We start from the raw sequence: 27,139 nt of genomic DNA on the forward strand, positions 1-27,139 counted from the left end.
GGGAGCTACAGACTTAAGGCGAGATGTCCTATGAGCCAGGGAGACATAGCAGGGGCCGGGGGGGAGGGGGGGGGCGGGGGGGGGTAGGTAGGGTAGAAGGGCTCCAAACCCTCTCAGATCCCACCCCACTACCTTCCCACTAACTCATCTTTCTCCTCTGGTGAGTCACTCCATCTTTTAGGTTCCAGATGCAATCTTGCCTCAGGGCCTTTGCACCTGCTGTTTCCTCTGCCTAAGCTGTTTCCCTGGCTCTCTCATCATCTTCAGGTCTCCAAAAAACACCCACCTCCCTCTGGAAGCTCTGATTCAGCCCGTCACTTCCTATCATGTCATGTATTTCTCCTTCCTGACACATCCCCATCAGAAATGTCATGCAAACTCATTTATTCAATAGCCAGCTGTGAGCTCTGAGAGTCAGGGATTGGTGTCTTAGCACCTACACCTGTAGACACAGTAGGCACCCTGTGATGGTATGATATGAATGAATCAATGACTCAATGAATGATTGAAGGGAGGGTGACTTTGGCCACTGAGGTTAGGGAAGGCCTCTTCAAGGAAGTGACATTTGAGCAGTAATCTGAAGGAGGAAAAGGAGCTGGCCACTGGGAGAAGTGGGGGAACAGTGCTCTGGACAGAGGGAACAGCAAGTGCAAAGGCCTTGAGGCTGGAACTCACTAAATAAGCTCAAGGGACAGCCCCTCTTCAGCTCTGTAAGGGGGGCCAGGCAATATTTTCCTCCTAAACAGAGGGCAAACAGGTCCTAGAGTCAAGGCCTGAAAGTTCCCAGGGGCCCTAAAGAACTTCTTTCCCTTTGGGTCTAGGGTGGGCCACAAAGGCAAAGAGTGTATCCCTCAGGAAAGACCCTAAACAGGAGAAAATGGGGGACCTGGAGCATGCGAGTGACTTCCTCCCTCTCTCTGTGAGCTTCAGGTCCTACTTCTGTGAAATGGAAAGAATAAAAAGGGCACTAGTGGTAAAGAACCCTCCTGCTACTGCAAGAGACATAACAGATGCAGTTCAATCCCTGGGTCGAGAAGACCCCCTGGAGGACGGCATGGCAACCCTCTCCCGTATTCTTGCCTGGAGAATCCCATGGACAGAGGAGCCTGGAGGGCTACAGTCCACAGGGTCACAAAGAGTCGGATATGACTGAAGCGACTTAGCACACACACATGCACAAAGCAAGCCCATTCTACCTGTGAAATGACAAAGGCTCAGAAAGGTTAAAAGATTTGTTGAAGTTGTCAAAGTCAGTCTCTGGGGGAGTCTGAAGATGTCAGTCTGGAGAGAGTTGTAGAAACAAAGCAAAGAGTCCCAGAGAGTTTCTACTATTGCCAGCCTGGAGTGGGAGGGGGAGAGTCAGGAAGGACTTCCTGGAGGAGGGGATGCTGCGCTGAGACCCAAAGGGTGAGGATGAGGCACAGAAGTATTCCAGGTGGCGGGCACAGCATGTGCAATGGGCCTGAAGTGGCATTGTGCTTGGGGTATGAAAAGCCAGCATGCATAGTGTTCACAGTGAGGAGACGGAGGAATAGCTGTGGCCCAAATTGAAGGAGAACATATCAATGTTCTCATGAATGAGGGAGAGAAAAAAACAGAAATAAGGTGAAATGCTGAAGGCAGATGATCTAGGGGTGAGGTTACAGCAGAATTTTATTTTCATCCTTACATGTTTCCATTATTTGCAAATTCTCTACAGTGACCATGTATTACTTGCAAATAAAGGGGGAAGGATAAAAAAAATTATAAATAAAAATCCCATAAATCTCTGCCTTTTAAAAGCCTGGAAGGAAATGTACCAAGTTCATGATCCAGATGCCCTTTAATTCTCCCTCGGTGAAGTTAGATGATTAATTGTGATGACAATGAATTATCAGTGGAATGGAATTATTAATGAAATTATTTAGGAATGAAGCCATCTGTTTTTGAAGCCAGAGGCTGCTCTGTAATGACTTCTGTCATGTATAAATCTTCAGACACGCAGGGAGGGAGGGTAGCGGGGGGGGGGGGATGGGGGATACTGAGGACTCCGGAAGTGAAAATTGAATCTGAGACTTGAGCACAGAGCCACCTCACCTGCTCCGCGCCAGGCCCGCAACCGTCAGGATGAACTCCACCTAGCCGGGCGCGGAGGGACTTCCCGCAAGGCGAGGAGCCCCGAATTCTCCCCGCCTCCCCTCTGCGCCTCCTGCCACCAGGGGGCGCCGCTGGCTAACGTCTGGAGTCCAGCAAGCAGCATGGCCTTGAGCCCTGAGACCACGGGACAGACCCTCCGCTCGTTTCCCCATTCGTGAAACCGGCACGGTACTAATTCTGTGCGATAAAGTTTATTTTAATCCAAGCAAATGCCCCATATTTCTAAGATATTTCAGGGAGGTCACACACATCACCCTCCAACCACAATTTACCCAAGTAGAGGGGGAACTGAGGCCCAGCAGGGGTGATGACTCACGAGAAAGTGTCAGAGGCCTCCTTTTCCCTATGGGGGGTCTAGACAGCCTCAGAATCAGAAGATGGAGAGGACCTTCCTTGGGGGAGAATTCTGTGCTTTTGTTACTGTGCTAGAAAAGGGAGAGAGTATGAGGGAGCCAGCCGGAGGCCCTGGGGCCAGGGAGAACCAGCATCCTTAGACCTGAAGACAGAAACCACAGCAACTTAAAGCAACGGCCAGTGCACAAGCAGTGAAGGCTAAATCAACGTTCAGAGACAGTTCCTGACACAGATCCCTCTCTTTCTTGGCCCCTACCATCACCCCCCATCACCACCAGAACTCCAGAGCCAGGATTGGGTCCAGATGAAGTTTGGTGCTGAGAACTCCCCCATCCAAATTCTCGTTGTCTTTCAGTGAACTGACTGGTAGACTTAGGGGAGGTGTCTAAGGGAGGGGTCATCTCCTCGAGACTGATTCCCCATCTCCTTGTGCAGAGGTACCCCAGAGGCACAGAACAGGCACAGGCCTGGCACACAGTACGTGCCCAGTAAATATCTGATAAAGCATGAAAGAATAAAGTGATGGAGTGGCTCAAGAGTGACCACTGGGCAAGATGGACAAAGGTGCCTGGCAGACACTTTCTACACCAGGGGTGGAAGTCCAGGAGGGAGAACTCAAGAGCCCTGGAAGAAGCTGCCCCTCCTCCAGCCCAGCTCCTTGGAGAGCTCTCTCAGCCGATCCCAGGGTCAGAGTGGACCCCAGCCAGATGCCTCCAATTCAACCCTGAGACCTGCCTGTAGCAAAAAGCCCAGTTGTCTCCCTGGGAGGCAAAGTGGGGCCACCTGGGACCTCTTCCTGGAAAATCCACCCACCCACCAGGGGCCATTAGGTGCCCAAAGGCTCAGCCATTACATTGCCCTCATGGTCCATGCAGGGCTTGCCCACAGTCCTCTGGTAATCCAGGTGTGGGGCCCCAGGGTCTGGGCTAGCTCCAGGGTCTGGGCTGGCCTCAGAGGGTAGGAGCTCAGTGTCAGGTGACTTTGAGGCCTCCCCATCCAATGCTTTCTCCTCTTCTTCCTCCTCTTCTTCTGCCTCCTCCAGAGTGAGCTGAAACTGAAATCTGTCAGGGCTACCCTGCTTGGGGCTGGTGGGGTCCTCAGGGCTGCGTGGGATCTTGCTCTGGTACCACTCGCGGTTGTCCTCCAGAGTGTCCAGCAGGTCCTGTGCATCTGGGTGTACCAGGTCAGCCCATGTCTCCCACAGTGGATGGGCAATATAGTCAATGAAACCCACCTGTGGGTAATGCAAAGTTGAGGGGGTAGAGGTTGCTGAATGGTGCATCACTGTGGAACCTAAACTCAGTCCAGGCAGGCCTTTGCCCAGGTTGTTCCCCTCTGCCTGGAATGCCATTTCCAAACTCCTATTCATCCTTCAAAACCCTCTTCAAAAAACCCCTCCTCTAGGACGCCTCCCCTGCCCCTTCTAGGCTTCCCCATCACCTAAGTCTTTCCACCCACCTTAGCCCTGACTCCCGACTCCTCAGAGCTGATGAATGTGCCCTCAGACTGGGACCCCTTCTAAAATACTCCACGTCACCCAGAACAAGCATTTCCAAACTCCACGAGCAAGTACAGATCTCTCTTAAAGCATCCCAGAGGGAATATATCCCGGGACACATCAGCCCCAGGCCAGTGCAGACCCTTAGGCCACACTGCCTCATTTGCCAGTCTGGGGTCGAGCCAAGAATCATAGGGTCAGCTCGGCCACTCCTTTCTCTCCCCTCTCCCCAGTGCCCACCAGCTCGAATCAGTCACTCTCAGACCTGGGACTTCTCCACTGAAGCTGTGTGCTTGTCACACATGGGGCTGATGTCCAGGCCTGATTCCCGTTCAGAGTCGCCCTGCTGGAAGAACTCGGCCATGATACGGTCTGTCCACTGGCGGTAGAGTGGTAGCGGCTTGGTGGGGTTGCTGAGGTCAGCACAGTGCACCAGGCTTTGCAAGACCTAGTGAGATCGAGGCTCGGGAGGGCTCAGGCCAGGCCACCCCCAGGCCTGGTACCTGCCCTAAAGAGGCTGGTGCCATGGACACACCCATCTTACAGGTGGGGAAGCTGAGGCCAGGGAGGGGAAGAGGTGGCTAAGACAAAGGCACATGACCACAGGTGCCTCTGTTTCTTCAAGTTGGGCATTCAGTCGGCACTTCATACATGGAGCTAAAGGAGAGCTGTGGAAATCAGCCCAGGGCTGCCCAACCACACACCTGGATGCGGTCAGAGTAGTTGTCTAGCAGCAAGACTCCAAGACTTGTCACCTTCTTGGTCTCCACCATGGTCTTGAGGTCAGCCAGGAGGTTCATGTGTTTGGACATGTCCGTGGCCAGCACCTGGGGGCAGGCGAGGGAAGATGACAGATATGAAGATAATGCCTGCCCCATCCCCATTCCCCACCTCGCAGATGCTGGACCCACTTGGTTCTTCAACCTTCTGAGCCTCAGTGTCCTCACCTGAGAAATGGGGGCATGTAACGAGATTCGTTGCAAAACCAGCTCACAAAGAGGCTGAGTCAATAGTCCTTTCTCCAAGGTTGCTGGACTTGTGGGGTGCATCCCACACGTGGGACAGGGAATGGAGGAAGGAGATTAAACCTGGGGGCTGAGATGAGTGTGCCTGAGGGCAGTAGAGAGACCCCACTGATGACACAGCCAGTGCAAAGGCCCTGAGGCTACACAGAGGAGACAGCTGTGCCTGGAACAAATGAGTGCCGGAGCAACAGAGGAGCAAGTGAGGGTGATAAGAGTGGGGAGGGCCTCAGGGGGGTGCGGGGGATTTATCCAGAGGGCTGTGGGAGTCACAGGTGTCCTTGGTACTCCCCAAACTTCTCTGTGGCTGCTGCGTGGCTGGGAGGGCTGTTTTCAGCCATTAGAAAGAAAGTTCTGCCTTGAACATGATTGTTTAAAAATTACTTAGCTGTACCCCTACAGGCCCAGCCCAGGAATGACCCACGGGTTTCTCTGAGGATCAGAAAGAAGTCTCAAATCTTCTCCCCAAACCTCCCATCTGGCCCAAATGATGCTTCTGCTGGGGGTGCCTACTGCCCAAAGCTCCCACTCTCCCTTACCAAACTTTTAGTTCTTCTTCACTTGGAGCCTTGGTTTCCTCTGAGCCCTCCCCACATGCTATTCCCTCTGCTGGAAACACTCCTCCCCATCTCATGATCCCCTGCACTCTGCAGGCCCTGGCTTCATTGTTCCCTCTTGGGGAAGTCCTCCCACCCTGAACACCTCTCTGTCACAGGGTGTCTACAGGTCCCCCATCATGGCTATGCCTGTGTGTCCATCTCCCCCACAGAGTGTAAGTCTCATGAAGATAAGAATTCTAATGGTCACTGGCAAAGGGCCAGCACACAGTAGATGCTCAATAAATGCTAGTTAAATGACTTGAGGCATAAGATCACAGACGTATTGGTGTCTCCCAACTTGAAAAATAGCAAATGCAGATAAAGTTGCACCTGAAATCCCAGAAAGAAAAGTTTCTGGGAAAGAAAGAATTTTCCAGAAAGAAAGAGTTTCCACATAGTTTGCACATGAATTGCATCCAAGACTTGATTAGCCTAACCAAGGGCCATCAGTCCCACCCAAGGCTTGGACAGTCATTGTCTCATTTTACAAAACCAGGAAGCTCAGGCTCAGAATAGGGAGATGCCCTCATCCAACCGAACCCCCAGCCATGCCAAAATCACCCTCCCATCCATCACTGTGATCTCACTATGTCAATGACCATCCTGCGCAGACTCAGCCGCTGCTTGGTGCTGAGGTTCTGAAAGATGTCACAGTTCTCTGCTTGCAGCAGCTTGAAGCCCACAGCCAGGTGGTGGTTCTCCAGCACGGAGGCATCATTGTACATAAGTGCAAGCTCTGAGTCTGTGGGGGAGGTGGAGAGTCTCAAGACCCACACACCCAACACACTCCACCCAAAGGCTGGTTCTGTAAAGTCTTGGCAAACTCCTACTCATGCATTGAAGCCCCAACTTTAATGCCCCCTTCCTCTAGGAAGCCTTCTAGGACCCTTTCTCTCCCCATGGCCCTGACCTGGTTCCTCAGGGCTGGGGGCATCTATGTTCAGCTCTGCCTCCTTGAGACTGGTGACTCCTTGGAGACTCGGCATGGCAGGAGAGAGTGCTGAGTGCTGGTTGAATGAACTACTGAGTCAGGGCTCCATTCTTTATTTCCACCTCTCCAGGGATGTATCAACATATATGAGGTACCTAACCATTGCTTACACCTCCTAAAGGATCCTAAACTTTAAATCTCAGTGGGCTCACATCAACTCTGCCACATTTATTATTCTCTCATTTATCGGGTATCTGCTGTATATCTAGGCCTGCTCTGAGCACCTAAGGGAGGGAAGATTGTGGCAGCTGTTTCACAAATAGGGAGACTCAGAGCAGGGATGGGACCACCTAACGTCACTTGATTGACAGGTGGTGGCAGGGCCCAGCTCCCTAACTCACTGGTGTTAATGAGAAACTGATTGGAGACCCCCGGATGGTCCACGTCATGGATGGCACTTGCAAAGATGGCAGCCAGGACTTCCAGGTCTGTGAACACGGCCTGAGTGGGCATGGAGCATGAGCGGTGAGGGACAGGGTCTCTGTGCCCTGCACCCACCAGAGGCGCCTGCAGCCCCGGGGCCTACCTCAAGCGCAGGTGTGGCCAGCAGCACGTGCGTGGACTGGGCCACATCAGCAGCATGTAGGCTGTTGTGGTAGGCCACATCGTTGTGGTAGTGACCCTCCAGCATCAGCAGGTAGGTGGCAAGCGTGTCTGCTGGGATCTGAAATGTCTTGAGCAGGTCCCGTTCCTGGTCCATCACAGGCCCCTAGTCAGGGCCTCGGCCTCTGGGTGGCAGCACACGCTATTCCTATGCCTTCTCTCCTTCTGAATCCCTAGCCGTCTCTCAAGCGCCCCCTCTTCCAGGATGCCTTGCCTGCTTTCCCTCTGATTTCCCTTGGTCTCTGTCCTTCCCCTCTTTCTCATCTCTGACCACACAGTTATTCCCTCCAGGCTGCGTCTTTTCAGGCCTGGCCTAAGGCTGAGTTTTGTTGATAGTCAGCAATGAAATGTTAAACCTAATGAACTCCTATCCATCCTTCAATGCCCCTACTCAAATGACCCCATTCAGACATGTTAGGGAGGATTTGAGGATTATGTGTCCCCTGAGGTCCTGAGGTAGGAAGAAGTGAAGGAGACGCAGGGTATCAGAAGCCGCGGGCAGGGAAGGTACCTGAAAGATGCTGAACATGATCGCTGTGAGAGGCCGGTTCCCGCTGAGCTCTGCCACCTTGAACACATCAAGCCCCCACTTGTTGGTGTCTTCCAGTTCCTAAAATGTGGAGGACTGGAGCTTAACTCCAGCCCAACTTCCACAGACTCTGGAGCCTCGACCCCCCTCCCAGGCCTCAGGTCCTCCCATGAGCCCCACCTGGTCAGTATACAGGTGGGCAAACTGAGGCCCAAAATAGGGTATCCACACAGAGCAAGCACTCAAACCTGGGTTTCAGCATCCCCACTGGAAACCCACCTTGGCCAGCTGCCCCTCCTGATCTGTCTGGACCCCAAAGCGTGGGACAGTGGCTGTGGAAAGACTGGAACTGTGGGGAAGTCCACGCAGGCTGCTGATCTGGGACACAGGCTTCGGGGGCTCTGCAGGGGTCGCCCTGGGTAACTCCACCTCAGTCTGCTGCTCTGTAGGTGGGGCAGGGTAGGACTCAGAAAAGTCAGTTCACCTGCTAGCATTAGTCTGCTTGGCCTCAGGTACTGGACCTTGCCAAGACTTGAGATCAGCTTATTGCCTTTTTACCTGAATCAAAGTAATCTCAGAGTAAAGTCCTGTCTGACCTGTAGCTACCCTTCCCCTCTGTTTAAGGTTGATCTCAGTAACCCCTTCTGCTGGACATGACCTCTGGGCATCTGGAGCTTAGCATTTTTTCTGGAAAGCCAAATGTCCTTTCCATCTCCCAAACTGGAGACCCAGCTGCATGGTTCCTGCTAGCGCCTCCTTGGCAAACTTCTACTCACGCTTCAAAACCCTAACTTTAATGTCCCCCTCCTCCTGGAAGATCCTCCTGTTCCTCCTTTTGGTCCAGCTTTACCCCACAGGGCTGGAGGTGTCCGTGTCTGGTTCTATCTTCCTCAGTTGAGCTCTGTAGTAGAAGCCTTTCTTTCTCTTCCCTCTTCCTATCTCTGCAATCTGGCCTAGGCAATAACCCACCATAGCTCACCCAGGAAGGTTTGGGATATGTACTCGGACACTTGGTTCCCTGAGCGGCTGGTTTCAGACAGGTGACTCAGCTCCCGGTTCAGCATCCGCTTGAACTGCAGGGGAAGATGAGGACAGTGATGATGGGGCCCTGCGGACAGAGGCAAGGGGTCGCAGTTATCTGGCCTCCCTCACCTTGTTGGAGGCCATCTCCCCCACTGAGTGCCGCGTCTGCAATGTCTCCAGCTGATCCAGACACCAGTCCAGCTCGTCCAGTGTCTCCAAAGCCAGCTTCTGCCCAGTGTCTTCTGGGGGCCAAGTTGATCAGGGGTCTGCCCCACCCCCCACTCGGGAACCCCGCGCCCCTCCTGCCCCCGTCTCTGCATCTGGACCCTGCAGCTCTTCCTAATGAGGCCACTCAGGACCCCGGGCTCTCTCCATCCCCAAGGGTGTTTGGGGGAAGAGGGCTTAGAATTAGCACAGCTTAAAGATTCATGGACTGGAGAGGTCACCATAGAGAGGAAGTTCGCAGCTGTCCCACAGTGGAAGGAGGGGATAGGAGTAGGCACATTACCTGTTGGTGGAGGGGGTTGGCTGCCAGGTGGGGTGTTACAGACGCACGCCTGCCTGCAGTACAGTAGACTCAGGAGTGGTCCGCCCCACCCAGAGGGCCCGCCCCCAAGACCTCCAGGCCCCGCCCCCTCATACGGTACTCCCCCTGCCCGCCCCGGCGAGTTGCCAGCTGCGCCCCTTCCGCCCACGCCCAACTCTGCTTGGCCCACCTTGTCTTTTGAACCCGCCCCTCTTTGCCAGGCCCCGCCCCGCCCCGCCCCCTGCGTACTTGACTGCCCAGTGATCTTGCAAGTGGGCAAGGGCCGCGACGTTGCTCCGAACTGTCCGCAGACTGGCTAGGACCTGCCGGGAGAGGGATGGTCAGCGTTGGAAAGGAGGGGTCGGCTCTGCCTGCTTGGCACACGACGGAAGGAAGAGGTGGGCACTCACCTGGGCAAAGGGCGTCACAATCAGGTCTTCTCCGTGTCTGCGGGGAGACAGGACATGGAAGGGCGGTCAGGAGGAGCCCTCCCAAACTTCCCCATCTTCCAGCTTTTACCTACACTGTGCCCTCAGCTGAGCCCGTCCTTGGAATGTCTTCCTGGAAGTCCCTGGTCTCCCCTCAGCCGACGCTTCTCTGAAGGCCACCATAGCCCCTCTGACCAGTCACTCACTTTACCCCATCTCACAAATGGAGAATCTGAGTACCAGGGACAACAGGGGTCTCAGTAGATGCAGGAAATGATGGCTACTAGTGGTCATGTATGGATGTGAGAGTTGGACTGTGAAGAAAGCTGAGCACTGAAAAATTGATGCTTTTGAACTATGGTGTTGGAAAAGACTCTTGAGAGTCCCTTGGACTGCAACGAAATCCAACCAGTCCATCCTGAAGGAGATCAGACCTGGGTGTTCATTGGAAGGACTGATGCTGAAGCTGAAACTCCAATACTTTGGCCACCTCATGCGAAGGGTTGACTCATTGGAAAAGACCCTGATACTGGGAGGGATTGGGGGCAGGAGGAGAAGGGGACGACAGAGGATGAGATGGCTGGATGGCATCACCGACTCGATGGGCATGAGTTTGAGTAAACTCCCTGTCCAGGATGGACAGGGAGGCCTGGCGTGCTGTGATTCATGGGGTCGCAAAGAGTCAGACACGACTGAGCAACTGAACTGAACTGAACTGAACCGAGGAAGCTCAAATCAAGGAGTTTTTGGGGTTGCTGTTAATTGACTTTAATGTTTCTGGACTACCACCCAACCCCAACCTGGAGTCAAGCACAAGGGATCGTGGGATAGCATCGTCCTGCTCAGTTGAGTAAGTGAGTTAGTTGTCTGGCAAACTGCTATCTATACTTCAAAGCCCAGCGCAAATGGTCACCTGAAGGAGGTGTGTGAAACGGAGGAATAAAGGAAAGAAGAAAGTAGGAAGGGGTGTTATCCCACCAGGCTCAAACTCACAGGTCGCTGGCCACGGAGGAGTTCCGAGACACGGTTTTGGATGAGAGTTCGTGATCACTGTCCGAGCGGTAGAGGAACGACTCTCGCCTCTGATTGTGCTGCGCAGGCGCCTGGGCGATCCGGCCAAAGCCAGATCCGGCCTGAGGGTCCAGGATGCTTCTACCACACGCGAGCCCATTTTCCAGGTCCAAGCTGAAGGCAAGGGAGACATAGTCAGAGCCGAGAGTCCTGGCACATGGATGCCACATCCTAGTCTAAATCCATTTTCTCATGTCCTCCCCGGGGCAGGGCAGGAGTAGCCTGCAGCTTGTCTGTCTGTCCTACAGTCATACCCGCACTAAGGGACACAGTGCCCCTCACGCCTCCATCTCTGCCTTTGAACCCGAGTCTTTTCCACAGGGACTAATCTGGACTCCAGCACGTGAGTTTTGGATCTGTCTCCAGGTGGCTGTGTGAGCATGGGTCACAGCTTTCCTGTGGATATCAACCACTCCGTTTATAATATGGGTATCGGAGACTACATCCAGGCTTCCCAAGTGGCGCTAGTGGTAAAGAACCCACCTGCCAGTGCAGGAGACGGGTTTGGTCCCTGGGTTGGGAAGATCCCTTTGGGTAGGACACGGCAACCCACTCCGGTATGGAGAATCCCATGGACAGAGGACAGAGGAGCCTGGTGGGCTACAGTCCACAGGGTCGCCAAGAGTAGAACACAACTCAAGCAACTTAGCACGCATGCAGACTTCATCCCCAGGGCACTTTTAGGGAGTTACAACCGAACAGCTGAGGAAGGCGACAGGGCGCCCGTAACCTACCCAGATTACTAAGGGTAAATTCGTGGGGACCGGAAATGACTTCCTGGGCTTTCCTTTCAGGAGCGCACCTGGGTTTTGCCTAGATGGGGCACACTGGAAGGTGCCCCACAGCCAGGAGAGCCCCGCCCTCAGCTCTCCTTGGCTATGCCCTGGACCACCGTCCCTTACCCAGCTCCAGGCCCTCACCCTAAACCATAGTATAGCGCCGCCCCCATCTCATCAACCCGGCCTTCAGCTCACTCAGCCCCAGCCTCAGCTTTATTTTTGGCCTGAATGCTTTGTCTGTTCTCTTCTTCCTCCAGGCCTTTGCACAGGCTGTGCCCTTTACCCAGGGCACGGTCCTCCCCTGTTCAAGGCAATCCTCAACCCCACCCCCTATCTCTCAGCCCCATCTCTCTCTCCAGCCACACTCTGGCCAAGTGAAGGCTATCTAGGCCTCTCCCCCTTGGAGTCAGAGGTCAGAGAAAGAATGGCAGGGGGCGCGGGGCTAGAACAGAAGTGTGAGACAAGGAGAGAGGGGCTGCAAGTGGGTCACAGAGAAGGGAGCAGGCAGGAGAGGCGGAGACAGAAGACCCTGGGGGACGCCCCTAGACACAGGACTCCTAGCCAAGGGCCAGTGTCCACCTGGTCCCCTGCCAGGCCATCCCGTCCAAGTCCACGGGCTGGGATCGGCGCCTGCCGGAAGGAAGACTCTGAGCAGGGAATTCGGTTCAGACCGACTTGGGGGTCAGGAATTCGGCCTGAACGGTCTGAACGGCCGTTGGGTCTGGTCATACAGAACTGGGCCTCTTCCCTCTGACTTCAGTGTGCTTTGCTGCGTTTAGTCGCTCAGTCGTGTCCGACTTTTTGGGAGTCCATGGGCTGTAGCCTGCCAGCCTCCTCTGCTCATGGGATTCTCCAGGCAAGAATACTAGAATGGGATGCCATGCTCTCCTCTAGTGCGTCTTCCCAACCCAGGGACCGAACCCGGGTCTCCCGCCTTGCGGGCGGATTCTTTACCGTCTGAGCCACCGGGAAGCCCAAGGATCTGGGCTTACAGGATTGGGCTTCTTCCGGCTGAGTTCGGTCGGTTGAGTTCGGCCGAATTTGGCTATCGACTGCACTCGGGTATGTTCGGAAGCTTTCGGGCATGTTCGGCTGTGTCCGGCTGCACGAGGTTTTCGAGCAAGTCGGGGTGGCGCTCAAGCCACGTCGGGCACATTCGGCTTAGTCCGGCCTCATTCGGGTGTTCGGCTGTGTCCGATCGCTCTCAGTCGGTTAGAGTTGGGCTCTCGCTGAAGTCCCTACTTCCAGAGCTTCTGAATTCCCGCCTCGTGACGTCACCCGGAGGGGCGGGGCTTCCTTGCGCTTCCCCGGCGTTGGAGCGGGCTGAGTGACTGGCGGAGACTCTTGGGGGCGGGCTGCTGGCGGTGGATACCCTAAACCTGCGATCCGAGGGGGAGGCCCGGGAATGGATACCACCTACCCCTCCCTCTCCTCTCTCCAAAGGTTCTGGAAAAGGCGCAACTGTGGATAAATAGGGAAACTGAGGCCAGGAGAGGTCACAGGGTGCTGGGTTCGAATCCAAAAGCGAGTGCGGAGAGTTAGGGCTGAGCCGGGGTTTTCTCGCTGCGGACGACTCTGTTTATCTTTGTGCTCTAAACTTAGCCAAGAGCGGCGGGGTCAAGCCGTGGTTCCATGACGCGGGCGGCGGGGAGAAAGTCGCACGGACTGTGGGAACGGCGCGTCCATCCATCGGTTACCCAGGTAAACTGAGGCACAGAGGCTTCGGAGAGACTCGCCCTCCTCCAGCCTCACCGCTGACGTTCTCGACGCTTTTGTACTCACTCCCAAGCCCTCGACTGGGACCCCTCTTCGCGGGCGGCTGGTGCACCACCTGGCGGGGGGTTGGGGTGGGGGGTTCTCCCGAACCCGGAACCCCACTCTGGCCTGAAATGGTGCCATCAAAGACCACCGTCATGACTGCTTCCCACCACCACCAGCTGTCACTGGCCGTGTGACCTTGGAGAAGGGACCTTTGGTCTCTGAGCCTCCAGGTGCCAAGTTACCAAGTTGAGTGCTAAAGCCGCGCGAACCAAGCGCCTGGTACCAGACCCAGTCTGCGCCCACCAGCCCCACCTCCAACCCCAGCTTTTGCCCCGCAACCCACGATGTTACAGTGACTTCTTCAAGGGCCGGAATTTAAACCCAAAGCGGTCGGACGAGTCTTTGAAGGGGGCAACGAAGTGGAGCTGCGCAGAAGTGGCTCTCCGCGCCTGTCAGCTTTCAGCCTGGGACATGCAACAAGCCCGCTTACATCGCGAGCTCCCTGCCTCAAAGGCCTCCATCAAATCACGTCTTCCCCCGAGGACACCGAAGGCTTAGTGTGAGGCCGCCAGGCCACCCTGGTGTTGGCACTGGGGCGGATGGCCGGCGCAGACCAAGGCGGGGAGTGACCCTCATCCCTTCACTGCCTGGACGTTCAGCCCGCCCGCCCCGGGTTGGCAAGGGTCAGAAGGAGACGTGAGCCTCGGCCCGTTCTGCTCCAGGCCACGCAGCTGGAAAGGGACAGACGGCTGGTCCCCTGGGCATGTATCCAGGCGGTGGGTGGAGGGAAACAGATGGAGAGAGACAGGCAGTCATCAACTAAAAGAGACAGAGATAGAGCAGGGGCAGAGACATAACCCCGAGAAAAGGGCAAAGGAGCAGAGCTTTTATGCCCTGACCCTCCAACCTGGCTCCCACTGTCCTTGACTCTGCCCTTCCCACCTCCAGCCCGGCGGTTCCGATGACCCCTGCGAGGCCCTGTCTCGCCTCACCACAGCGGATGGGCCAAGGTGAAGCGCCGCTGCAGGCGGATGCTCTGGTTCACCAGCAGCTTCCTGAAGAGCCCGGGGGAGCCGCGCGGGGAGCCCCGAGGGGAGCTGGGCCCAGGGGCCGGGGCGGGAGCAGGGGTACCCTGCATCGCCAAGATCGCGTGGAGGCTGGACGCAGCACTGGCTGCGCGGGACCTTTTCTGGACAGCCGCGGGGGCGGGGCCCGACGGGGAGCGAACCCAAGGCGCACCCGCCCCGCCTTCGCGGCGGGACCCGCTCAGAGACGCCCCCACGGGGACACATGGGGAAACTGAGGCACTGAACTAGACGGGGCTCTCTGCTTCCCTTCTTTGGGGGAGCCCAGAAACCGCATCTTAGACCACTTCCCTCTGTCAGCATGTACCCCAGAGGTGCAGCTTGCTGGGCTGAAAAGAGAGATACGGAAGTCGGAGAAGGAAGTGCCCTCCATTATTAGGGAGTCTCTGAGTATGCCAAGGGGCTGCCCAGATCCCACACAATACTTTCAATCCCCTCTACCCATTTTCCAGATGGAGAAACTGAGGCCAGGGCCACCAAGAGCCTGCTCAGAAACTACAATCCTTGAGTCTTTTGTCGGGTTGGGGAAACTGAGGCTTGGAGAAAGGTGGAAACAGACTCAAGTCTTCACTGCAAGTCTCCTCCCTGTCTTTCTGTCCCCCTCCACAAGCCCCACGTGACCTCCACCTGCTCTGACGTTCTCCAGGCCCTGTCTCTGGATCCTTTCCCCTCTCCTGCTGTCTCCACTGGACAAACATCCGCACTCTACTCCTGCCAAGCCTTCCGCCCTGTGAAGCTTCAGCTGCCATAGCCCACCCCAGGAAGGACCCCTGAAAAGGGAAGCTTCGCCCCTAGTGTTGGGGATAGGGGGCATTCAAGAGTCTGTACTAACTGGCCTACCCTCAGATTGCTGGGGTCAGGTGGTCCTGCCTCATTCTTCAGAAAACGAAACCAAGTCTCAGAGTGTCTTGGAGGTGCTTGGAGGTGAGAATGCTTGGAGGTGAGACCCAGAACACCCACCTGCTGGTGACAGCAGTCCCCAAGTGCAAGGAGGAGGGGCCTGCTAGCCGAGTCCCCACAGGAGCTCTGGGCTTGTGTGATAGCAACCCTCCGCCTGAGCCTTGCTCCAGGGCACTTCACCAGTTTGGGGGTCCCCAGACAAATGCCAGCCAGGTTTCTGGCAGTCCTGGGGGGATGTGAGATATTATTTCAGGAGATCATGCTTCAGTGGGGAGACCCTGACCCTCCCCTGACATCTCAATCATACTGTGGTCCCTCTTGTTTAGATGAGAAACTGGAGCCTCACAGAGGTGTCCTGCTGGGGCCCAGGAGGACAGGGAGTCTTAAGGGTCTGGCCAGGAACCCCCTTCTGTCCCCAGGGCCCTGCAACCGGACACCTGGTGGGAATCAGACTCTCTGTCCCCAAGACAAAAATACCATCTGTAGCTGCTGTGACTGGACCTAATTATAGCTGGTCCCCAGGGGATAAAGGCCGCCGGGCTCAGCCTAGTGGAGAGACTGGGGTTGGGGCCAAGGCGGCTTGACACCACCCCCAGCCCTGTGGGAGGGGCTCAGGATGCTCTCGTGGCCCCAAGGAGACACTGAGGCACAGAGAGATTCAGTCCCTTTCTTGAAGTCACAGAATAGAAGGTGAAGACTAAACACATGGGTATAACTGAGCATTTCTTGCTCTTCTGGTGCTGAGCCAAGGGCTGTGCTTGTAAAAGTCATTTGATTTTCAGAGCAGCTCTATAAAGTGGGGGCTAGTATTCTCATTTTGTGGATGGGGAAATTGAGGCACAGAGAAGGGTGCTTACTGCCTGAAGTCACTCAAGCCTGGGTTGGCAGGCTCCCCAGCCTCTCCCAACTTAATGCTTAACTAGCTCCATCCCCTGAGTTTGAGTGAGCTCCGGGACTTGGTGATGGACAGGGAACCCTCACGTGCTGCAGTCCATGGGGTCGCAAAGAGTTGGACACGGCTGAGCAACTGAACTGAACTGAGCACCATCCCCTGTGTAGTCCCAGATGCTACTCTGACATTAAATGCTTTATTGATAATTTTAGTGTTAATGTTTCATTAATAGATTCAACTTTAAATATTTTATGACCAGTTTTAACAGCAATGCTTTTACTGTTATCAGTTGCTTTTTGGGTGGAGAAACAGCTGCAGAGCCAAGACTCAGCATTCAAAGCCTGGCCTGCCTGACCCTGGGGGACTCCAAGCTTCACCCGGGAGGGCAGAGGCCAAAGGAAGTGCTGACATGACTTTGTCTCACCCTAACTCTGTCTCTGTACGCTCTGTGACCTAGGGAAGTGACCTGCAGTCTCTAGCGCCCTTAACACATCAATGTCTCCATTTCCCCTATTTGAGCGAGCTTCTCCCTTGGGCAAGCGCTCATCTCCTCTGCCACTAGGTGGCCCCAGTGAGACAGGAGGTGGGTGCTGTTACCCCGTTTTCCGAACAAATACACCTGGGTCTGGGGAGGAGAGATGACTGGCCCAAGTCTCCCTGAAGAATCTAGAGCGAGAGGAGAGTGGAGGCTGAGTCCCACGTGCAGGTGCTCACAGGGGTGAGATCTCACTCTCCTCTGCTCCAGATCCTCCCGTGGCTCCCCATTGTCCTCACTTCTGAATCCACACCTCCCTGGAGGCTTTGTGTAGCCTAACCCCTGCCTGTCTTCTCCCCAGCCTCCTCCTCTTGGCTCACTCTGCTCCAGGCTCATCATCTCCCACTCCTTGCTGTTTTTTTGGAAGCATCAGGCTCATTCCTATCCCATGCCCTTGCCAGACGCCTCTTCCCCTGCTAACTTTTTTTGTTTTTTAGGTCACAGTTGAAGAACTGCCCTCTGCAAGAAGCCCTCCCTGACCAGCTAAATAAATGAATATCTTCAGAGCACCCTCCTCTTATTGGTACACTTTCCTATATAATGTCCTGATCATTTGATCTGTGTCTGCCTCACTCACCAAAGCTTCCCAGGTAGCTCAGCTGGTAAAGAATCCACCTGCAATGCTGGAGGCCCTGGTTCAATTCCTGGGTCGGGAAGATCCCCCTAAGAAGGGATAGGCTCCCCACTCCAGTTTTCTTGGGCTTCCCTGGTGGTTCAGCCAGTAAAGAATCTGCCTGCAATGCAGGAGATCTGTGTTCAATCCCTGGGTTGGGAGGATCCCCTGGGGAAGGGAACGGCTACCCACTCCAGTATTCTTGCCTGGAGAATCCCACGGACAGAGGAGCCTGCGGGCTACAGTCCATGGTGTTGCAAAGAGCCGGACACGACTGAGCGACTTTCACTTTCACCCAGCAACCCCATGAGGGAAGGACCAGGTCTGCCTCGTTCCCCATTGCGCCCTCCGTGGCCAGCACTTAGTAGGTACTCAGTAAATGCTTGAGAAATGATTAGAGAACCTCCCCTCCCACCCTCCAGCCACATTGATCTGTGTTCGGCTCCTCACACATCTGATCTTCTTGAGTCTGAGGCTTTGCACTTTCTGTTCCTTCTCCTTGGCATACCCTTCCCTACACTCCTCAGCGGACTTCACTTTATCCTTCAGGCTAAGCTTAGATGTCACTTCTTCCAAGCAGTCCTTCCTCACCTCCTGGCCCCAGCTGCTGGGTCAGAAGCCTCCTCTGGGCCCTACGGCATCCTGAGCTCATTCCATCACAGTATAGATCACCCTGTATGGTCTCCAGCTGGTATGTCTGCCTCTACCATTAGCCTGTGAGCACCTACTTGCCCTTGGGCTGTGTCCCCAGTCCAGGGTGTGGCACACAATAGCTGCTAAATAAACGTTTGCTGAGCAAGATACTCAGACCCTCCCAGACTTATGTGACCCACCTGGGGTGGTGGGGAGGCGAGCCACAGCTGAGGACTATGCTCTGGCACAGAATGTGCTTGACAAAATTCAGAACCTGTGAGTTTTTGTGTTTACGTTTCAGTGATGACAGCGAGACTCAGGGAGCACCACCGCTCGCTTGGAAGCGCGCGGAGCACCGGCCGTGAACCTAGCTTCCCCAGGGCTGAGCCTCTCCCACCATGCGTGGACATATACGCGCAGGCAGGACACACACACACTCACAGGAACACAGCCCACCACTCCTGCCTTCCAGGGCCGCGGGGTTCTCCCCCTAGAGGGGCCCAAACCTAGTTTCTGTTTGTTCTCTCTGGAAGATGGAAAATCGTGAGTCACCGGGAGGGAGGGGAGGAGGAACTGAGGGGTTGGAGGGTGGGGGCAAGGGCCCTGCTGGGTCACCTGGGGAAGTGCCAACCCTGTGGGCTGTGGGCCCAGCTGCCCCAAACACCAACCAAGGCTGCTGGAGGGCCAGCCTGCGGTGTTAGGCCAGGCTTGTTGACCAAGAAGTCAGTAGCCCTGGGAGGTCCGTGGACCAAAGTATTAATAATAGGAGAAAAGCCCAGAGAGGAAGGGCTTCCCCAGTAGCTCAGCAGGTAAGGAATCCGCCTGCAAAGCAGGAGACACAGGAGACATGGGTTTGATCACTGGTTTGGGAAGGTCCCCTGGAGGAGGAAATGGTAACCCACTCCAGTACTCTTGCCTGAAAAATTCCATGGACAGAGGAGCCTGGCAGGCTACAGTCCATAGGGACACAAAGAATCAGATATGACTGAACGAGTAAGCACGCATGCTAGAGAAGAAAATGACTCATTCAAGGTCACCTAGCCTGGCCTCAAACCCAGAGCTCTAGGTCTGGCCTGATTTAGCTCCCCCTCCCATTCAAGGGCTTCCCAAATGGCACAGTAGTAAAGAATCAGCCTGCCAATGTAGGAGATACAGGAGACGCAGGTTCAATCCCTGGGTCAGGAAGATCCCCTGGAGGAGGAAACGGCAACTCGCTCCCGTATTCTTGCCTATGAAATCCCACGGACAGAGGAGCCTGGTGGCCACATGTAGTCCAGGGGGTTGCAAAGAGTCTGACAGGTGTAAGCACACACACTTACACACATACACACACACCCATCCAAGGAGGGCCTGGGACTCCCGGACCCTGCTCCTTGGTGGTGCTGAGACCTCTCTGGCCCCCCAAGGCCCCTGTTTCTCTGTGCTTCCCTTCTGCCTTTGTCTAATTCTGCCCCCTCTCTCAGTTTATATGAATCAGGAGCAGCCCCCTACACACCTCTGCTCCCCTCTTCTCCTCCTCATTCTCACATTGGAAGAAACATCCTGTGCTCAGGCTCCCCAAGAGGCTTCCCTCTGACAGCAGGGGATGTGTGTGTGTGTGTGTGTGTGTGCGCGCGCGCGCGCGCACGGGGGAGTGTGTGTGTGTATGTGTGTGGCAGGATATGCAAGAGAGGAGGCTCCTCCCCCCCAGCACAGCAGACAGCTGACCCTGGCCCTCTAGTATATCTAGCCCAAGCTCCCCTAAAATGTTTTCTGTGACCACGAACCCCACAAACACCCGAGGACAATCCAGGGTCTGGAGGACCCTTGGACACCCAACTGGATCACAGCGAGGACACACCCAGACGCTAACACACACGGACACAAGGGGAAACACTCAAGCAGGCACATAACTGGTATACAAGCGCATAATTAGCTGGTATATGCACACAGCCGAACACACCCCGCCCCCCAGAGACCCAGCCAGCTGTGGACAACAGCTCGGAGCACACATTGATTCGCAACTGCTCAGACCCACACATCCTCGGCTGCAGCATCACGGGGTCACACACACCGTAAGCATTCAGGACACCACCGCCCCCCAGCTCCACCCCCGCGTAAAACAGCCTTTTCCTCTAAAGCACCGGGCGCAGCCACCAGGCTGGAAAAGCAAAGACCCTCCCCTGCTCCCGCCAGGCCCTGCGCGCCCTCCCCCGCTCCGCGGGAGGGCCCTGCCCCCGCCCACCTACCGCCTGCGGAAGGAGGTGGGCCAGGAGCGCCGCGACTTCTCGAGGGCCGGCCGAAGGCTCAAGTCCCGCTCCCTGCGGCCCACAGACTTGTCCGGGTCTGAGTGGAAGCGCTGCTGGATGCGGATGGGGCGCCGGGGCTGCCGCCACAGGTGCTTCGGGGCCCTGGCTATGCCTTGGCGGCTGCGAGCGCGGTTCAACTCGCGGGATGCCTCTAGCCCTTCTTGGACCCTCGCGGTCTCCATGCGCCAGAACTGGGGAGCGAGCGGAGAGCAGGGCGCGAGAGCCGTCCCCGGGAGGCGAGAGCGTCTGAGCCGAAGTCCCGGCCAGAGCCAAGAGTGGAGACGACAGCGAGGAGCTGTCCACGCTGAAGGTGCTGAGGCAGGAAAAGGTAGCAACAGGGGCTCGAGGTGGGGCTGATCCCGAGGAGCTGTCCTCACTGAGGTGGTGCTGAAGGATAGATCGCAGGGCAACAAGAACTTGAGGGTGGGGGTTGGAGAAAGAGGCTGGGGAGGACCCCTGCGCCAAGAATGGTCTGCCGTCCCCTCTAGAGCTGAATGAAATAGGTTCAAGACATGGACTTGGAGTGAAGACAGAAATTGTCCTTCCGTTTTCAGCCAAACAGAGAGCAGGGAATCAGAGTCTCTGGAAACCCCCAGCACCGAAGCATTGATCCTACTCCTGATGCTGAAAGTGTAGTAGATTCAGCAGCTCCGAATGGCAGAGACAGAGAGGAGCTGTCCGCGACCTGTCGGTTCTGAAGGCGGTGCAGGAAGACAGACAGGGTTTCAGGAAGACCTCCAGACCAGGGTGTTGATGGGCCAGGAAATGCTGAAAGCAGTAGTGGGTCTTCAGCCTTCCCCTGTGACTGTAGCAAAGAGGTGTCTGGAAGCAGAATCAAGGGCTCTGGTCTTCAGAGGTCTCTGATCTCTTTGGGATCTTAAAAGCCCCATACATGCTGGGCAGGAATCGGAGAAGTAAAGAGAAATGGGGAAGGGCTATGGAAGGGTGCTCCAATGCCTGGGGTGCACACACAAGAAGCTGCCTCTGGCTGGGGTGGGTAGAGAGGGGCACTCTTTTATAACCACACTGACGCCCAGACCCTCAGCGGAAATGGCAGGATCTCATTTGCCCCTTGACGCCCTGGGCCCCTCCTTACAGCCACAATTCCTGCTCTCAAATCTCAGGCCTGCCCCTCCCTCCCCTAGTTCTAGAAACTCAAGGCCCTGCCCACCAGGCACTCTAATCTCAGGGGTAATTTTCTGGGAAGTGGCAAAGGGAGGACGAGCATATTTTCTATCACAGTTAACAGAAGTAGACATGGACAAGAGCAGGTGTAAGAGGGTGGGTGTGGGCTGAGGCAGAGAGGTATTTGGGACCATTTGGTGCAACAGATTTGGGGGTAGGAAGAGCTCTGGTCTTTTCAGAGAGCTCACAAGGACATCTCAAGGATATTTCCCATGAAGACTGTCTATCATCTAGCCTAGTTGTGTCCTCGAGTAGGAAAAATGGAAAATGCTTGTACTGGGGAATCAGACAGAATGAGCCCCAGCTACAATACTACATGTCTTGCTGGGTGGTGCCAAACAAATTGCTCCTCTCTGTCCATTACATCTGGCTCAGTCCCCTGGCCTCCAAAGCTGATAGTGGGAGACAACTTGGTCCACTGGTGGGGGATGTGGGTTCTGGCACTGGCTGGCTCTTGCTTTCCCTCCCCAAAGCTGTTTCTGTTCCAGAAAATGGGGATAATGACAGTGCTCCCATCTCTTGGCTTTGTTACAAGGATGAAAAGGAGTGTCACATGTGAAGGGTCAAAGACTAGGGCTGTCCACACCAGACCCCCTCTCTCTACCCACCAAAGCCTGGTGTGTCTGTTTTATAAATAATTTCTGGATCTGCCCATTTCTCTCCAGCCAAGAGCTCCCACCCTGGTCCAGGCACCACTATCTACTGCCTAGAACTGCCAAGGTGTTTTAATTGGACTCCTGTTATTTTCACTTCTGCTCTTGACAGTGCTCCCTACAGTAGCCACAGGGAAGTTTTTAAAAATGCCAATCTGATCAACTCACTCCCTTGAAAACCTACCCATTGCTCCCCCTTATACCCCATGAGATCTTGTGTGGTCAAGCCCCTGCCCAGCTCTCCAGGCTCCCCTCCTATCTTCCAGCCACACTGGTCTATGTTCAACTCATGCAGCTGATCCTCTTGAGTCCAAGACTCCATACATCCTGTTTCTTCTGATTGGCATACACTTCTGGCTCAGTCGGTAAAGAATCTGCTTGCAATGAAGGAGACCTGGGTTTAATCCCCGGGTTGGGAAGATCCCCTGGAGAAGGAAATGGCAACCCACTCCAGTATTTTTACCTGGAACATCCCATGTACAGAGGAGCCTGGCAGGGTACAGTCCATGGAGCTGCAAGAGTGGGATATGACTTAGCAACTAGACCACCACTCTCTATACTCCTCCTGGCTGACCTCTCTTCATCTTTTAGGCTAAGCTTAGATACCACTTCTTCCTAGCATTCCTTCCTCATCCCCTCCCCATCCCTCCACAGTGCTGGGTTGGAAGCCTCCTCTGGGCTCCCTTATCACCCTGATCTCTCCAGTTAGCATGAGTCTATCTCCACCATCATCCTGTGAACACCTATATGCCCATGGCTATATTCCCAGTATGAGGTCTGGCACACAGTAGGTGCTTGATAATGCTTGTTGAACAAGTTAAAGAAAGATCCAGCTAGATAAGGCACTCTCTTTCTCCTGGGACAGCCCCCCTTGATCCCCACAAGCCTCCTGACCTGCCTGGGGCCAGGCCGTGGCTTTGTTAGTTCACTCCAGCTTCGATGCTGAACACCACACAGGCTCTGGGCTCCACATCTGCAGTGGTCCTGAGGCGGCTTGACACTGGTGGCAGCAATGGGGTCCCTGAGAAGCATATCCGGATGATACCATTGCCAAAAGGACTCATGGGGGCCAAGCCAGAATCAGCCAGCTCCCGGACTGGCTGGGGAGACAGCAGCAAAACATGAGCAAGTTCCCAGGCATGGGAGCTCTCTGGAACCCTGGGGACAAGAAACCTCTGAGATATCTTCACCAGGTCTTGTATGGTCAAGCCCCTGCCCATCTCTCCAGGCTCCCCTTCCACCTTCCAGCCACACTGATCTATGTTCAGCTCATGCACCTGATCCCCTGGACTCCAAGACTTTGCACATTCTGTTTCTTCCAGAAAACATTCTTCCAGGAACTGACATTCTGTCAGTCCAGATTCCTGGACTGATGCAGAGAGTTCTATCTCAGTCCTTCTTTTTCCCTCAGTGAATTTCCTTCTCTCAGCCTCAGTTACCCCACCAATGAAATGGGGATGTGAATCTCAAACCTTGCAGGATATGAATAGTGCCTGGCCCACAGTAGGCACTGAAAAAATATTTTTTATCAATCAGTTCATATACAGCATATTTATTGTTTATACCATTAATATATATATATCACTATTTATTATAACAATATGCTCTGTAATGGTATTCTAGCATGTCTTATTATTACTAAAATATAAAGGTAAGACATGCAGTAGATAAACAAGTGAATAATGACAGTACCAATAGCTACTCTTTCTTACACACTCATTCCACATACGTGGTGTTCTAAGGATCCCTCATGGATCAGCTCACAAGAACACAATGAGACCATTTTGTACAATTATCCTCATTGTACAAACAAGAAAACTGAGGCTCAGAGGTTAAGTAACTTGCCCAAGGTTGCAGGTGGTAAGGAAATGGTGGAGATGAGATTCTGGATTCTGAGGTTTCTTGTTGGAAGGACTGAACAGCAAAAATTAAATGAGATAGTGTTTGCAAACGTGCTCTGGGTAAACAGAATTGTTCAGCAGGCATATGCCAGCCATAGGCTGGGAACTGTCTGCAGTGCTGACCCCAGGAAGTAGCATCAAAACTGGAACCCACGGCCATGGGGATAGGGGTAGGAGCCAAAGGCACAGATGAGAACTTGGGAGAGGCAGGCAGAGCTCAGAACCAGCCTCCTCCTGCTCTGTCCCTGCACCACACAAGTGAGTGTGTCCCCACCATCAGACTCAATATTCAGATAGGGAAACTGAGATCCAAGTGTGCGTGCATACTAAGTCACTTGAGTCTTGTGTCCAACTCTTTGCAACCCTATGGACTGTATCCCACCAGGCTTCTCTGTCCATGGGATTCTCCAGGCAAGAATACTGGAACGGGTTGTCATTTCCTTCTCCAGGGGATCTTCCCAACCCAGGGATCGAACCAGCATCTCCTGTGGCCCATGCATTGCAAAAAGATTCTTTACTTACCACTGAGCCACTGGGGAAGCCCTGAAGGCCAAGACCAGAGAGCTAAACTGGGCCAGAGCCAGGGCAAAGGGGGATGGGGAAGAAGGTAGGAGAAGGGGACATCAGTTGAACCTCTCCTAGGTTCACTTCCTTCCTTGTGAGGTGGTCCCTCTTATTCTCATGTCCCAGAGGAGAATGTTAAAGCTCAGAGAGGAAATGCACTGCTGAGGGTCATGCAGCTGGGGGTGGCTCAACTCCCCACTCTCCCTTCAGCTCTTTGCACGAATCTGATCCTCCTAGGATGTGGAACACCTGACTGTTCCCACACACACACGTCATCCCTCTCTCCCAGGGGCATCTGAATTCTAGTGCAGAAACCAAAGTGTTCCATCCTGGGTTCCCCAGGGAAGATGCCTGGCAGCTGGAGGATGTGCAGGGAAAGCTGAAGGTGGGGAGCATGGAAACAGTGGGCTCCTCCCAGGATGGGGGGCCCATGGAGACGTCAGCTGCCTCTTCTTCAGGAAACTGATTTCCAGATGGAAAAATCACTTGCCCACATTTATGTTCATTTGTTTCTTCACTGAATACAAAAAGACAGTTTTATGGTGCTAGGAAGAAAAGGAAACCACGGCAGGGACTGGGAGTGTGATTGGGGAGGGGCCATTAGTGTTGTTCAGACGTAATTGAGGGTCTTTTGAGGAGAGGACTTCGAGCTGAGACTGGAAAGACGAAAAGGAGCTGGCCAGGGGAGAGCTAGGGAAGTAGCATACCAGGCAGAGGGAACAGAACATGCAAAGGCCCTGAGGTGGGATCAAGCTGGCAGGTTAGATGAACAGTGAGGGGAGGCGGGAATGGAGTGAGAGGAGGTAAGTTGGTGGGAAATTGATGTAGGGCCTCAGGGGTGGGGTGATGACTTGGGTGTTGCTTCTGGGTATGGATTGGGAGCTCTCAAGACACATCACTTGCTTTACGAGTTTTTAAAACACACATATTTTATTTATTTATTTAGGCTGAGCCAGGTCTCAGTTGTGACATTTGGGATCTAGTTCCCTGACCATGGATTGAACCTGGACCCCCTGAATTAAGAACTCAGAGTCTTATCCACTGAACTACCAGGGAAGTCCCTCCCTTTATGATTTTAAGGAGCCTCTGTGCCTGCCAGGGAGCAGGGACCATTGGGGGAGCATAGAGGCTGGGGCAGCATCTGGGGGTGGGGGGTACATGCACCAGCCTGGGGCCCATGAGTGGATTTGGGACATGTTTTGGTGATTGAGAGGCAGGCCATAGCTATAGGCTGTTCAAGGGGATTCAAAGATAACTCATGATTTCAATGGGTGACTAGTCACACAGTTCTCTGGGTGGGTGGGGCATCCACGACCTAGATGGGGAAGGTCTGGGAGGAAGCACCAAAGAGCTGGTGAACTTAGGTTCCATTTGGGCGTCACATGACTCCCAGGAGAAACCAGAGGAGGCAGCTTGAAGTTTGGATCTGGGCTCGTTGGGGTGGGGAGATGGCTTGTTTGGGGGTGAAATAGACAAGCCAGGCCCTGTAGGGAGCAGCCGGTAGCCCTGCAGTGGGTGGGGGGGCTGGTCCTTCAGCAAAGCTCCGACTCCCAGGATCCAGCCCGACCGCTTCCCCCTCATCCAGCTGAGGGTAGGGTGAGGGTGGCGGGAGGGTGGAACGCTCAGAGCTGCAGGTGGGGGAGGGGAGGGTCCTCTGGGCCTCTCGGCTCCAGATTAATCAACCGGCCACTCCAGACTAATTGCTTTCCTCATTGAGAGGCTGGAGTGGGGCCAGAAGGCCTAGCGGAGGAAGTGGGGGTGGGTGGGGGTGGGGAAAAGATTGCAGAGAGGCTGAGAAGCTGGCCTGGTTTGTGCATGTCTCTTGTCTCTGAATCCTGATATGCCCTAGCTCTGGCTGCCAGTCTTGCCTCTAAGACTAGCCTCCAATCTGTTCCTTGCCTACTCCTGACCCTCCTGTGGCTCCCAGCACCCCTAGATCACAACCCACACCCCTCACCACGGCCCCAGAGGCCCCACATGCCCTGCCCACCACTGCCTCTCACCTTCCTCCTTCTCCCCTCACTCTACCTGCCCCAGCACCATCAGCCTTGTCGCGGCTGCTCCCTTAAACCTGCCTCAGGGCCTTTGCACAGGCTGTGCCCTCTGTAGGAAATGCCCTGCCCCCAGCTCTCCCCGTGGCTGGCTCCTTCTTTACATCCATTCTTCAACTCAAAGGTAACCTCCTCAGAGAAGCCCTCCCTGCCCAATCTGGGAAGCCTCACTCACATTCACCCACCTTCGGAGGTTATCCTTTTTCTTGGTTTAAGGTCTGTCTGCCCAGCCTGTGAGTCTCTACGTCCCCAGGCCCAGGGCAGGAGGCACTCCACGTGCAAGTGGAATGCCTGATTCTATAAAAGACGGTTTCAGGGAATGTCAAAGATCCCCACTTTAAAGAGAAGGAAGGTGCAATTTGGAGAGGGAGCCAGCTGCTGGAGTTCACCAGGGCTGTCTGATCACACACCACAGTAGAGAGGGCAGCCAGGGAGTGTCCTGGGCCATTGGAGCAGTTGGGGATTCATCTCAGTTGACAGGGGTTCAGAGTGCAGAAAAGGGTCCTGAAGACTCAGGTT

General features: G+C 54.7%; 1 protein-coding gene and 1 long non-coding RNA gene across 8 annotated transcripts; one reads left to right on the plus strand and one right to left on the minus strand.

The window, feature by feature from the left end:
• Positions 1 to 3,005: 3,005 nt before the first annotated feature.
• Positions 3,006 to 14,698, minus strand: PDE4C (phosphodiesterase 4C). Of its 5 annotated transcripts, none has more exons than XM_043467352.1 (15): positions 14,263 to 14,698; positions 10,703 to 10,894; positions 9,692 to 9,728; positions 9,531 to 9,604; positions 9,264 to 9,316; positions 8,885 to 8,994; positions 8,712 to 8,805; positions 8,012 to 8,175; positions 7,715 to 7,813; positions 7,127 to 7,291; positions 6,942 to 7,041; positions 6,197 to 6,351; positions 4,693 to 4,815; positions 4,254 to 4,436; positions 3,006 to 3,724 (listed from the first exon to the last, which is right to left on the minus strand). In XM_043467352.1, exons 1-15 carry the CDS (start codon positions 14,610 to 14,612, stop codon positions 3,317 to 3,319), a joined length of 2,307 nt encoding a protein of 768 aa, XP_043323287.1. In that variant the 5' UTR covers positions 14,613 to 14,698; the 3' UTR covers positions 3,006 to 3,316. The 5 variants fall into 5 exon arrangements, with proteins under 5 accessions (XP_043323287.1, XP_043323285.1, XP_043323290.1 ...); XM_043467350.1 differs by having other exon boundaries at positions 8,885 to 8,997; XM_043467355.1 differs by having other exon boundaries at positions 8,885 to 8,997; positions 14,313 to 14,625.
• LOC122440755 lies at positions 12,577 to 17,281 on the plus strand. 3 transcript variants are annotated; one of them, XR_006269155.1, is made up of 3 exons: positions 12,577 to 13,002; positions 13,162 to 13,260; positions 14,858 to 16,645. It is a non-coding gene; the product is annotated as an uncharacterized LOC122440755 (long non-coding RNA). The 3 variants fall into 3 exon arrangements; XR_006269156.1 differs by adding an exon at positions 17,170 to 17,281 and having other exon boundaries at positions 12,581 to 13,260; positions 14,858 to 15,345; XR_006269157.1 differs by adding an exon at positions 17,170 to 17,266 and having other exon boundaries at positions 12,581 to 13,260; positions 14,858 to 15,329.
• Positions 17,282 to 27,139: the final 9,858 nt, after the last annotated feature.

Source organism: Cervus canadensis, chromosome 4 (assembly GCF_019320065.1).
Source record: "Cervus canadensis isolate Bull #8, Minnesota chromosome 4, ASM1932006v1, whole genome shotgun sequence".
NCBI lineage: Eukaryota > Metazoa > Chordata > Mammalia > Artiodactyla > Cervidae > Cervus > Cervus canadensis.